At 36.3% G+C, this 13,780-nt stretch overlaps 1 protein-coding gene across 1 annotated transcript; it reads right to left on the bottom strand.

Moving 5' to 3' along the window:
- Positions 1 to 65: 65 nt before the first annotated feature.
- Positions 66 to 13,679, bottom strand: tm9sf3 (transmembrane 9 superfamily member 3). Its single transcript, XM_084092794.1, has 15 exons — positions 13,433 to 13,679; positions 9,143 to 9,338; positions 8,720 to 8,842; positions 6,539 to 6,699; positions 6,298 to 6,375; positions 6,060 to 6,191; positions 5,662 to 5,828; positions 5,382 to 5,476; positions 5,101 to 5,231; positions 4,065 to 4,204; positions 3,751 to 3,819; positions 3,517 to 3,663; positions 3,204 to 3,287; positions 1,911 to 1,987; positions 66 to 1,803 (listed from the first exon to the last, which is right to left on the bottom strand). The coding sequence occupies exons 1-15, from the start codon at positions 13,523 to 13,525 to the stop codon at positions 1,736 to 1,738; spliced, it is 1,761 nt and encodes a 586-aa protein (XP_083948920.1). The 5' UTR covers positions 13,526 to 13,679; the 3' UTR covers positions 66 to 1,735.
- Between the last annotated feature and the right edge of the window lie 101 nt (positions 13,680 to 13,780).

Raw genomic sequence — 13,780 nt, 5'->3', positions numbered from 1 at the left:
TCAGCTGTCCTTGGGGAGAACATTTTAATTGACAACTTTTCCTTCATATATAAACCATGCCTACATAACCTCAAAAACAATGTTTATTTCTTTTTTTCTTCTCCTTTTTTACAGCAAGTTAATATTGTGTTTAAAATGTCTCTTTAGACTTCACATGGAACATGACATGAAGAACCAGAAATAATTTTTTTAAATTGGGAGAAATTAATTTTAGAAAAAGGCTTTGCCACTTCTCAAACTTTTTTTTGTTACATACTGTATTTACACAATGGAACAAGAAAAATAAGAACAACAGCTCTAAGTGTGTCTGCACTTAGTAACCATGAAAACATCTAGTAAAGTGTACAATAACTTCACTTTGTACAGTATGTTTGCAGAGTTTTAGCATGTGTGCCTAAATTGTGTCTGACAAATCACAATTTTGGTTCAGATCATGGATACAAAAATAAGCACGAGTCAGCTGTCCAAGACAATGAATAGCCTTTCAACTCTTTAAATAAAAAAAAAGAATAAAAAAAAGCTGATGACTATCTCCTCTATGAGCAGCACAAAGTCAATGAAGCACTTATTTTTGAGACCGTTCTACAAGATGCAAATAAAGGGTAGTGATGAGGGTCACCTAAAATGTAATTATGATCAACAAAAACAAATAGAATCTGATCATTTGATTTGGTGAAAAATTCATGCAATATCAGGCAAGATGTAACTGTGCCACGAAGCCCACCCCAACCTTCAAAAAAAGTAACAAAAAAACCTAATCTGACTGTTCATAAAAGAAAGAAAAGACACCCTTTAATAAATCTGTACAACCAAAATACATTTGGGATCTACATCTACTGTTACATTATTAAGGTTATATACATGGCCAACCCCCTCCATATATTATCTTTACGAGCAGACTTCATTCAAACCCAAACAACAACATAAAACTGAACTGGAAAAAGAAATCACATCACACATCCCATTAAAACAATCTGCCACCAAACCATCATTTCATATCACCAGTCTCACTAGAATCTGCTTGTGGATAGCGAACTGTATCTGATGTGCTAAGCTCTGTCCCGCGCGGGTCTGTGGATCTGAGCTACAGGACAACAGATGCCCTGAAAAGGTAGAGCTAAAACCTGTCTGCTTCACATCATATTGGTTTTTTGCTATTTATGAAAAAAGAAAAGAATTTCTGTATTTTGGAATTTCAAACCACGTTATGCTTTTGGTGCGATTCATAAGCATGTAAAACAATACTACAATGAAGGCATTGTACGACTAATACAAAACAGACAAGCAAGAGGATGGACGTAAACCCCACTCTCTGATATTCTCATATAATAGAACAAAGGCTCTCAATACACTTTGGCCTCTTCACTGAAGAGAGCTAAACTATTCCATCAATAAAGATCTGTTCAATGGTTTTGGGGGGTGGGATAAAGTTATAAGAAATAGGAGCAACGTTGTGGTGTACTTTCTTTCCCCTTTATCTGCATTTACTGCCTGCATTGCCTCTGAAGGGAAAAACGAAAAAGCAGATAAAATAAAAAATAAAAAGTCCTGTTTATTACACCTCTCATTTTACCCTCGTGTACGCATCATGCCGCAACTTTTAATTCATTGAGAAAATGGAAAACTAGATTTTGTACAAGATACCACAATCTCTTCTTGCAAAATAAATGGAGACTTTGTGCCCGCGTCGATCGGGAGGAAGTGTCGGCTGATCCGCAGCGTCGCTGCTGAGTTTCTAGTCGATTTTTACATTTGTGTAGATCTTCCTCACAAAGGCACTTGTTCCCATGTAACCTACCGCTCCTAAAAACAAAGAGATGTTATCATAAGAATATGTCGCTCCCCTACCCATATAGCAACACTTATGATTAACGAGGAGAATCACTGTAAAGTAGTTTTCTTGTACTCACCACACATGATTCCCAGAGCAGTACTGAACACAGCCATGTAGCCAAAATAGAATGACGTCTGAAATAAGCCATACATCCTGCAGATAAAATGAGTACATGCTAATCATTGGTATCAGATCCACAGATTTAGATCTACAGACAATTACCATATTTTCTGGACTATAAGTTTTATCATATGAAACAAGCTGCAACCTATATAATGCTATTAAATTCAAGCACGACTTGGTTTTTTTTATCAGCACAATTTTGCCCCCGTGCGACTTCTACTCAAGTGCTACTTATTTTTCGGAAGATACGGTAATACATCCATTAAATGAAAATGAGAAACAATTTCTATTTTTCAAACAATGTACTTGCAATTTAGGGATGCACCAAAATGAAAATTCTGGGCCAAAACCGAAAATTCTAGATGCACTAGGACGAAAACCGAAAATGCTTTTTAAAAATTATTTATTTATTATTTTAAATTAGCTTTTATTTGTATAATTGTATTAATATTAGAATTTTTAAATGAAATTCAATCATTTTATGATACTTCCAATAAAATAACCACACTAAAATTGGACAGAAAATATAATATTAAATTAATATTAAATATCAATATATTATTCTTTATAATTTCTATGCAACAGAATCAGATTTAACAGATTTATTTTTTGACCAATTATCCAAACAATGTATAGTCCTAAAAAGCTATTATTATCAGAGCATGTGAGCAGATCAGTGATTGAGAGGGTAGCGCCATTTTACCATGTTACAGCACAGTAGGGTTAGACTACGTATAGTATACTACAACTACATAGAAATTTCATGTCAGCATTATTTGAGCGGACTTTGCTTTTCCAATGACCATAAACGGAACATGAGTGGAGCGTTCGCATGGGCCGTGAGCAACTGAGCAGAGCGCATGTGCATAGAGAGGAATATTGAGCGGAGAGTCACACTGCACAATAATAACGGCTAGAGCGAGAGTGAAACCTGAGCGCTGAACACTGAGGGGTGGGGGAACACTTTTCGGCTGAAAATTCAGTGCATAACTATTGCACACAAGTAACCCAAATGCTAAAAGTGATACTTAAATTTCAGCATGTTCCTCACACACAGATTTAGTATGTAATTTCTAGCATTTTTATTGTATTGCAAGGTTTATGGAGCTTGTCACTTTATAGATAATGTTTTATAGAAAATAGCAGCTTGGAAATTCTGCAAGTGACCGAGGGTGAGTAAATGATAAGACATTTAAATTTAGAGCATTCATACAATGACATTTAAGGAAAAGTAACTAAAACTCACTTTGTTTTAAAGAAATAGTAGTAGAAGGAGTACATGTAAACGTAAACTGCTGTTGAGGCTGCAGAGAGAAAGCTGGTCCACTGCCTGCAAAAAAGAAAAAAGAAAGGAAAATTACATTAATCTTAAAAGAAATACTGTCATTCAGTCTCATGATGTCATCTGGTTATGATGCATTTACGTTCCTACAAATTTAAACGCCTCTGCGGTCTGTTCACAAGTACACTTGGGAGGATGGAAACGGAGGGTGGAAACAAATTAAAATACATAAGCAAAACAGCATTATAAAGACAGTATTGCATGTAATGCTCCTTACCATCTGTAGTCTTCTGCATTGAGAAGGAAGTAGGTACAGACGATGGTAACACAGACTGTAACAATGCACAGGATCACCAGCACCAGCATCATAAATCCGTACACATAGTAAATCTTGTAGGCCCAGAAAGATGTGAAAATGAAGTACCTGAAAGAAAATGTAAGATAGTTTTTAATCTTACAGATATTCATAGTCATTATGGGTGTGTGTGTACCCAGAAGTGTGCAGACTTACATCTCAATGAATATTGACCCGAATGGAAGAATGCCACCTAGACACACAATAACCGCTGGCTCCATAAACCTGCCAATTCAGAGAAACATTTAGTAAGACAAATTTATTTATAAAAGTCTATAACAATCATTTTATCTGATGTATAGAAAACCTTCACATTATTTACATTCAAATCAATTTGATCATGTTTGAACATCATGTAAATCACAGAAAACAAAAATGAAACAATGACACAATGGAGAATATGGGATGATATCAAGACAACTGAGCAGGTGTGAGACACTCTGTTATGTGTGAATCATGATTGAGGTTACCATTTCTTCTCTGGGATGGGTCTGGGTACAGCATTGACCCTACAAGGAAAGTTGGGCTGACCGGAGAGGTTCCTGCCCAGGATTGTCCCCACCAGGTTCAGAGGTAGAATTACAAAGAAACAGATGCAGCACACTGCAACCTGATAAAATAAAATAAGATTCATAATATATAATATTTGAAACAAATATTGCACCAAAGCAATTAATGCTTTAAAGTGTTAGTTAACCCAAAAATGAAAATTCTCATGTCATTCCAAACCCACAAGACTTTCATTCATTTTCAGAACACAAATGAAAATATTTTTAATGAAATCTGAGAGATTTCTGTCCTTCCATTTTCCCTCTATTCACCTAAAACTCTGATGGTTCAAAATGTTTAATAAGAGATCATAAAATAAATTTGTATGAATAGAGCAGTTCAATCCAAGTCTTCTGAAGAGACACGATCGCCTTTATATGATAAATAGATTTCATTTAGGCTTTTATTCACATATAAACACTAAACATAAATTCAAGTATGCTTGCTTGACACGCAAGAACCAATGAGATTCATTCTCACGTGTCATACCAACATGTTCGAGGTTCCACAAGAACCAATGAGGTTTGTTCTCGCGCAATCAATCAAGTATTGTTGAGATTCTGTTATTAAATGAGTGCTCTAAGATCAATGTTTATATGTGAATAAAAGCCTAAATTAAATCTGTTCACCATATAAAGTGATTATGTCTCTTCAGAAGACTTTGAATACCAGTCTTATGGTAAGTCTTATGGGTTTGGAACAATATGAAAGTGAGTTATTGACAATTTTCATTTTTGGGTGAACTATCATTTTGAGAATGATAGGGGTATAAACCACTTTCAACAAATTGCATGCGTGATATGTAGCAGACTTGAAACTAAATGGCACTAGCATGTTCACAACCAAATTTTCTACTCAGCAATTGATCCCAGTTGTAAAATCAACCTGAGATTGACATTATTGTCTGAGATAGGCATGTATAGACTACACACTGTATAAGGCAGATGACAAACTCACCATGGTGCCGAATGGGATGGCTCTGGAGGCATGGTAGTAGATTGCAATAAAATTGATGAAGAATGCTGTGCCACACACCATGGCAGGGATCAGAAAAGCTCCTATGAACATCTGCTTTATCCATCTCCTCCCTGCAAAAATTATGCAAGAAACAACAAGAAAAAAGTCTGTAGACACCTAGAACACCTTCAATAGGTTACCTTAAAAGCATAAATGCTAATACAGTTAAATTGACATTTGGACATCCTTATCGCAGACGTTGCAAATATCAGTTTGCATACCTCCTTGTTTTGCATAAAGGCTTCCACCAAAGTAGCCATTGACTGGGGATGTGGCAGCATAGACAAATATGGCTGTACTCAGCATGGACCCTCTCCTACAAAGGCAAACACGAAATTCCTTTGATGAGCACTTCAGAAAATGTGAATATCCCTTACAGCCCACCTTTCCATAAATGTCCAAATGTATATATCATGGTTATACAACAATGTAATTTGTATTGAAGCCTTTATTTAATTATTAGACAATATCGTTGCCCTGTTAATCATAGGTGAAACTCACTCTGTATACAAGTCCTCAATCATGGCCAAAATGATGACTATGAGGGAAACAGAGAAGATCTGACACCCAGAGCCAATGAGGGAGGAGAATATCAGCGGGTGGCTGGACGGTCTGAACACATCACCATGAACCTGCTTCCATCCATATTCATCACCGAGATCACGATCCTGAAGAAAAAAGAATGTGCATCGAGTTTGATAAAATGCAGAGAGGAAGACGCCATCCCTGAGAGGAAATTTGGAGCTGTTATCAAAGCTATAAAACATCAGCCATTGTGAGGTTGTGAATAAACCAATTCATCACAGATACAAGAGAAAACAAATGTGTAACTTAAAGGGTGATGGGATTCATAAGGCTCATGTAATAAAGAATTCCAAAAATGTTCTGCAAGTGATCACCATATCATCCATTTCCTCTTCTTTGCTGTATCTGGCGTAGTCTTTCCTTAATGTCCTCATCAGGATCATTGAAACAAGGCCCACCAGGAAAATCACCATCATGAAAGAGTTGAATATTGAGAACCAGTGAATCTGTCAGGTGCAAAACCACACACAAAAAACATTCCATAAATTCATTATCACCCAGCACATTTTAAATTAGCTGGGAAGGAGTTAGCAAACAATATGTGCCATTTACCCGGTGTTGAAAGAAGGACGGATCAAGATATTTGTCAAATCTATCCTCAAATTTCACATCAGATTTCTTCCACTTCACCTGTGAGGATCGGCAATAAGTTTGTAATATTATAAATTATTCTTTCACACAATACGCATTAGTATTAATTTTCCACACAAACTTCAATTTTAAATGACAATTTAATTAACCTTGTATTAGTTAATATTAGCAGGTTTCTGAGTTTTAGGAAAGCTTTACTCACAGAGTATGACATGGGAATTCTTGTGTTTGGCACAAGCTTGACCTTCCCCTCGCTGGTCAGGTTAACATCCACAATTCTGTTCCCATTGTATCCGATCTCCAGCTTTTTGTAAGTCCAGAGATAATAGTCCTCTCCATTCTCATCAGCTTCACCAACAATACCTTAAATAATCCCACAAAACAATCCTCAGAAAGCTACTTATATCAAAAACATAACTTTTACTTCCTCTAAAATGAATGGAATAACCACTAACATCACAGCCTAACATTTTACAAACCAACCAAACCCTAACGAACAAGTCTGTAGAACATCATTTCCTCTTGAATATTGTTCAATGTGAAATGCTTCACAGAACAGAGTGAATGGCATTTCATGCTGTCATTTAAAGTAAATAACCAACAATGACATTTAAGCTATCAAGACAAACTTTTTATAATGCATTTCAAGTCAAATGCAATATTTCTCCAACTATTAGAACACGTAATAACCCTACTGCTCTTTCAGAACAAATGGTTTTACAATGAAATTTAATTTCATTAGTTCTGTTGAACAATAATGGTTTGTTAAAATGTACCCTGGTGGGAAACAACGTGTTTAAAATACATTAATAAACTGATTTCCCTTTCAGGCACAGTTTATTATTCCCTTTTTCTTTTTCTTTTGAACAATGTAATGGCTTTGTAACATGCATTATCTAAGGTACAATATCACTTGAGATTTAGAGTGAGAAGATGGTCAATAAATGGGAAGCTTCCAGAAAATATTGTTATTTTGGCAGCTCACAATGGATCTTAAAAAACGTTCTGGCATTTCTGTACCAGCGTCCCTACAATGATGACTGCTGACTTGAGTCTCCCAACTGCTGTGGAGATGCCCTTACACAAGCTGTTGGATGTGAAGAATTGTGTGTAGGGTGCAAAATGCCATGTAAAAAGAGACCATATTCTAGAGCACCTATAAGTATGGTGGCTACATCTGAAGTCTCTTTTGGGAGTGGACATGCTCTGAGTCTGCACATACACTGCTGACATAACCCTTTCCTGACTAACTGGGAGGAGACACTCAGCAGCCTGACGGTGGATGGGCTGAAGCTGGGTGAGCTTTGTTAAGGGGTTGTCAGCAATTTGAAGGAAACGTTTGAGTTCTCAATGCTCTAGGTCATGAAAAGCTACATCAGCGTTGACAGCTGAAAGTCTTGCCAACCTCGATGGCTTGATAGGCCTCAATCATAAACAGTTGCATTCACGTTGTGACCAAAGGCTCAAGGGACAACAGAATTCGAGGAAGAATTCAAGAGCGGAAGAAACGACTAAATGGGAGACTCTCACCCAGTGGGTGAGCATCCATTGCATCCCACTGAATGCAGGGTTGGAGCCGTGCAAACTGGGAAGCAGGGCAGATACTGTTGTTAACTTGTGGAAGTGGCTAACATCCAGATACAAGATCTTGGAGACCATTTTCTCTGGATATTGAAACCACTTATTTCAGTCATCCTGATGCTCCTCATAGGACTTGTAATGGAACATGCACTTGAAAGTCACAGCCAGAGTAACATGACATCAAGCATCTTCATGACCTTCTCTGCAGCCTCAAATGTTGCATAATGGACAAATCAATACTCTTTAGATGCTTTCTGTCTATCAAAAACTGTCACAGAACAGGATGTCCCAGAATGACCAGATACATACATGCCACTTTCATTTCTTTGCAAAGATTAATCAACTAGGTGTACAAAGTTAACTGTACCCTGGAGAGCAGTTGGTCACCCTGTCTCTGCACACCCGCACAGAATTTTTTTTATCTAAACACAATGAATGCAGCAGGATTTTACTCACATTTCAGTGAAGGTCAACCACAAGCAAATACCCCATCTAGACTTTTTGATGATTAAAATGATCATCAGAAAACTGTTTCTCGTTTTTGTTGTTTGTGCTAACAGATTGGTCTCAAAAATATATTTTGTGACCTTCACAATTGCAGTCTCATTTTTATAATGTCTCAGCTGAAGTGTTATTATTAACAAAAACTATTAAGAATATTGTTCTATCATCAAATAAAAATATAATATAAATAAAATAGATATTAGATGAAAAACTGATTATATAAAGATTATAGAAATAAAAAAAAGAATAAAATCTCAAAAGCAGGCTTGCCAATCACTCTGACTTCCGGTTTACTCACCCCAGATGGGAAGGTCATCTATGTACATTTGATACCAGTAGTGGTTCTTGATGGCATAGACAAACGCATCTTTTTTAGGTTTGTCTAGTTCAATGTCACAGTATGTCGTCTGCATCACTTCCTCTGTAAAAGACAAATCCACATTGCATTCTTACAATCATCACAAGAGCAACAGTCTTACTATCAAACATGTGGATGAATGATCTACAGATTTAAATAATGTAAATTACATTCATAGTACTTGAATGCTTGTTGATAAGCTTCATTTGAACAAGTTAACATGCTAGCCACAATAGTCAAGTCACCTTTATTTATATAGCGCTTAATAGTACAATACAGATTGTTTTAAAGCAGCTTTACAGTGATAACAGGAAAATTATGCATTTCGGCTGTTGTTCAGTTGAACAGGTATCAAGACCATACCTGTATACTTGATATCCAGACCGCTGAACTCCAATTCAACCCCCTGTAGCGCCTCTCCTAACGTCTCATGATAATGACTAATAGTTTTCTTCGTGCCCACACAGAATGGTAGGGAGAAGTACTTATAGGTCTCCTGTCGGTTGTGATAAGGGCCCACTGTATTCATCCATAGAACCACCTCCTCTTTATCAGTGTACTGGAGAAGAACGAGAACAGTCATTAGCTACCTGTTTCAAATATCAGCATCTATTCTTTGTGATGTTAATTCAACTCCGGGATGTCACCAATTAAAAGAGCTCAGACTACAAGAGGGCTCCATCCTCAGACTACAAGGGCTCAGACACTGTTGTTTTTGTATTTTGCACCAAAAACAAATTTTTTTACATTTTGCAAACTAACATATTCATTTAAATAAAACTGGGAAAATAAAAACAACAGTCTAAATCCACACAGACACACTCTCTATGGTGCGTGTGTGGCTCAAGCACACCCATAAAAACTAGCCTACTCCATTCATTCGATGCAAGAATGTGGAAGTCAAGTCAGCTGGAAGTTAAGAGGTTTTAGAATTGAGACTAACAAAATGATGATGCTGCCAAACCCTCAAGCAAAACAAGATAATAATAATAAAAAAAACATGCTTCACAAAGAGAAAATTCATTTGTCCAAATATTACACTTCATTTAAAACTTTTCTGTTCAAAGACTTTAGATCAAATCTATTCATCCTCCAAGTGGACAAGTAAGCAAAAGTTATACAATGCTGTAAAAACACAACAATAAAATCAATGAGGTCTCTGTTGAATCTAGAGTTATTGATCTTATACCTAAATGACAGCGATTCAGCCATGTCTATTAAACCTTTGACAAGAACCATCACAGTGCTGACCCAGAAAAAGCAGTTATCATTAAACAGCTTCACAAACTGTCTTTTCAACCACACAGTATCATTATTTCTGTGTAACAAATATTTAAATTATCATAGAAGTACTGGGATAAAAGTTAAAAACTGATGTAAACATTGTGGTCTATGGTAGCGATCAAAATATAGCATTTTGAAAGTAACTTGGTGCTTCAAATAAGGACTGTATTAATTCCATTGTTACACCACTAGGTGGCAACAAGTGACTGTTAAAAATGTATTTGTCATTGGCTACGTTTACATGCATCCAAATAATAATTGACGGCTCAATTGGACTTTCATGAAAAAAGCTTTCAGGTAAACAACACTTTAATCAATCCGATTGAGCTTGATCCGAATGAAATTTCGATCCGATTGAAATGGGTGGTTTATTCCTTTTCTAATCCGATCGAGAGGACATGTAAACACTTGATCGGATTGAAAACTGAAACTGAAAGGACTGCGCATGTGCAATGACGCTGAAATAGCGCGATGTTTCTTCCTGTTGAATAAAGTGTCATATAAATGAGTGTCCCGTCATTCTAAAATTCTCATCCACAGACGAGTGGTTTTGGGCACGGGGAGGGGTATTTTTTACAGCGTTATAAATATAAGCAGCACGGCCCAATGGTTCAAATGATAAATATAAGCAGCATGGCCCAATGGTTCATATGTTCAAGGTCTTTATAACCAGAATTGGATAACTATTAAGTCTGCTGTTTAAAACAAATAAAGAACCAATGTAGGAGAATAGTTATTACGCGCAAACAGTGGGAAACTCTGTATATTCGTGCAGTGTGTGCATGTCAACCCGATTTAACGTTGATGTACGTTTAACGTTCATGTAATCACTACATTCAGATTCATCAATTGGAATGAATTCAGTCCAATTGAAACAAAAGTTGTGTATGTAAACGTAGCCACTGAATCATTCATTCAAGAGATTGTTAAAATACCCTGATTCATCCAGTAATGAAACAAGTGAAGTATTTGAGTGAGTCGTTCAAACCAATTTAAAAAAAAAAATTCATTCAAATTAATTCAACGTTTTAAATAGACTACTACAGCAATTAACATTATGTCAGAACCTCTAGTAAATTACGTTATTTTGTTTAGTTGTCTTTTCAGAATCGTGGGACAATCGCGATTTGAAACAACTACAAAAATCTAAAATCGTGCAGATACCAGACATTTCCAATGTCGAAAACTACATAAATAGCATTAAAAACTTTCAAGTTATTTATACATACTCAATCTACATTAAACAAATTATACAGCACAGATTTTTTTTTTAGTGACCAATATGATGTCCTAGAAGCAACAGTACAAAAAATGTTTTGCTTAAAATGTGCTTGCTCCCTTTTACACATACATTTACAGAATAAAGTATGCAGAGACACAGACCATTGCCTCTCGATGGTTATTATTAATATCCTGTTGTATCTTTAACAAGTTTTTCAATTTTTCAAGGCAAATGACAATAATGGAGATTTGATTAGACATAATAGATCATTAGATAATAGAAATGTAATTGATTCTGGGGTGGAAACAATCTTGATGCAGAAATGAATGCTTAAAGGTAGAGTTTACCAAAAATTGTCTTCAAACAAACCATCATGTTGTGCCAAACCTGTATCTTTCTTCGTGGGAATATAAAAGAAGATTTTTCAAGAATGTTGGTAACTAAACCGTTTTGGTGACCATTGACTTCCATTGGAGAGAAAAAACAAACAATTCTCAAAATATCTTCTTTTATGTTCCACAGAAGAAAGTGGTTCATACTGAACTATCCTTTAAATTCTTTGAATTAAGAGGCTAAAGAAACACAGTAAAGACAGGGTGTGAACCAGTAAATCAGGTAGTGTTACTACGCCATCCTATCTGAATCTAGAGAACAAATATAAGAGCAATGCAGCAATACTCATGACACTGGATAATGAAAATGAGAATAAAAGGACAAAGACAACTGCATGGTTGTAACGATGAAACCTTAAACACTGTCTCCCATGCTCAGAGGTATTCCCATTGGCACTGGTTTGAATAAAAAGAAGCACATTAACCACCAGAAACCCCAGATCCCTTGAGACAAAAGAAGGAATATATATACGAGAACGTATCCTGTTTTATGAGCTATAATTCATCATCACAGATTATGTGTGGTGCTGAATAATTCCAGTAATATTATGAAAGATGTGAAAGGGGCTGCAATAAAAGTGAAGATTTAAATCTCTGCAAACACCCAAAATCAACTTGTCTAAACTGATCAGTGTCATACCACAGATGCTTTTCATATTGTATTCAATCGTGATACCTACCAATGTCTGAAATGCTGATGAATTTTGTAAGCATCTTCAGGACACCAGAAAAACGAGTTCCAGGTATGACATTTTGATGAATTTTCTTTTTTTTAATTAAACATGCACATGTGAACTGTTCACAGTAAGATGCATTTAGAAAATAGATGAAGTTCATTTTCATTTCATGCTGACTTTTAAGTCGTCTCAAATCAAAATCAAACATTATCACAATACTATAATGCTGTACACTGAAAGAGTGTAAAAAGTGTAAATATGCAACAATATAAACTTGCTAATTGCTTAATTGTAAGCTGCCTTATATAAAAATCTTCCTAACCCATGTAATTGTAGTCTAAAAATATTTAGATCTTATTAAATATTTCTGAGTTATGTTAGTGGCATGTGTGTTACGTGATAACACAATAATTGTGATGAATTTAAGCAGCCTTCCATTGTACCTAACAGATTTCATTAGCTTAAATAGGTTGTTATTTTGACATATTATGATTTAATGACATATAGTTAGGAACTGTAAAATATACAGTCACCAAAATGACACCGGGAAAAGACTACCACTCCGTCACAGTAAAATTATTGCAACCAAAGCTGCTCTGTGTGTAAACGTAACAATGTTTTACAGTGTATCGGTCATATAAAAGCCTAGACGAACCGGATGTGTGTGTATAGACGGACATATTTATTTTAGCTAACGGCGGTTAGCAGACCCTTCAGAATAACCTCATACATACACAAAAGAAACGCACACGAAACACATCTTATGCCTAAAATAACATAATACTTATTATGCATGATACGAGGAGTCGAAGCCGAGGATTTCGAGCACAGCCCTGCTGTTAGAACAGCATAATGTAATAGGATAGCTGATGCTAAGCTAGCCACGTAGCTTCTGATGTGCTTAGCATTTCTAACATAGACATGGGAAAATAAATCATTCATCGTATCAAGTTTATAGGATTTATTTATGTCCTGTGATGTTAGGCACTTTTGCCAGAGCAACCAGCTCAATATCTAACGTCTCCCGAGACTATACACACCGAACACAGAGGGCTTCTCGGCCCGCAGTTTATCTTACCTTATGTTCGTGTTCATCTGCTCGAACTGGCAGCAACGAACTAAAAACAGTCGTCAAGACAACCACTTCAATCGTCCACCTGCAGAGCCCCATGATTTTCTAGGGAAAATTCTGCGACTGATTTGAAATGGTATCTTTTTTGGGGGCTATCCCACCTTCCTTCTTCCTGGTTCTATGACAGTAGTTGTCTTGAGGTGCTCACATACGAGTTTGTCGTAAAACTGTTCAGCGAGTGATCAGCGCGTCCACCGCTGATGGGTGGGAACAGGTCACATGGGTAACTTGGACCTATCGTTGGAGAGAGCGATGAGTCAACGTAGAGGAAGAAAACCCTCCGCTTCGCCACCC

Source organism: Abramis brama (genome assembly GCF_963993115.1).
Source record: "Abramis brama genome assembly, chromosome: 19".
NCBI lineage: Eukaryota > Metazoa > Chordata > Actinopteri > Cypriniformes > Leuciscidae > Abramis > Abramis brama.
This window is presented reverse-complemented; position numbering and strand designations above follow the sequence as displayed.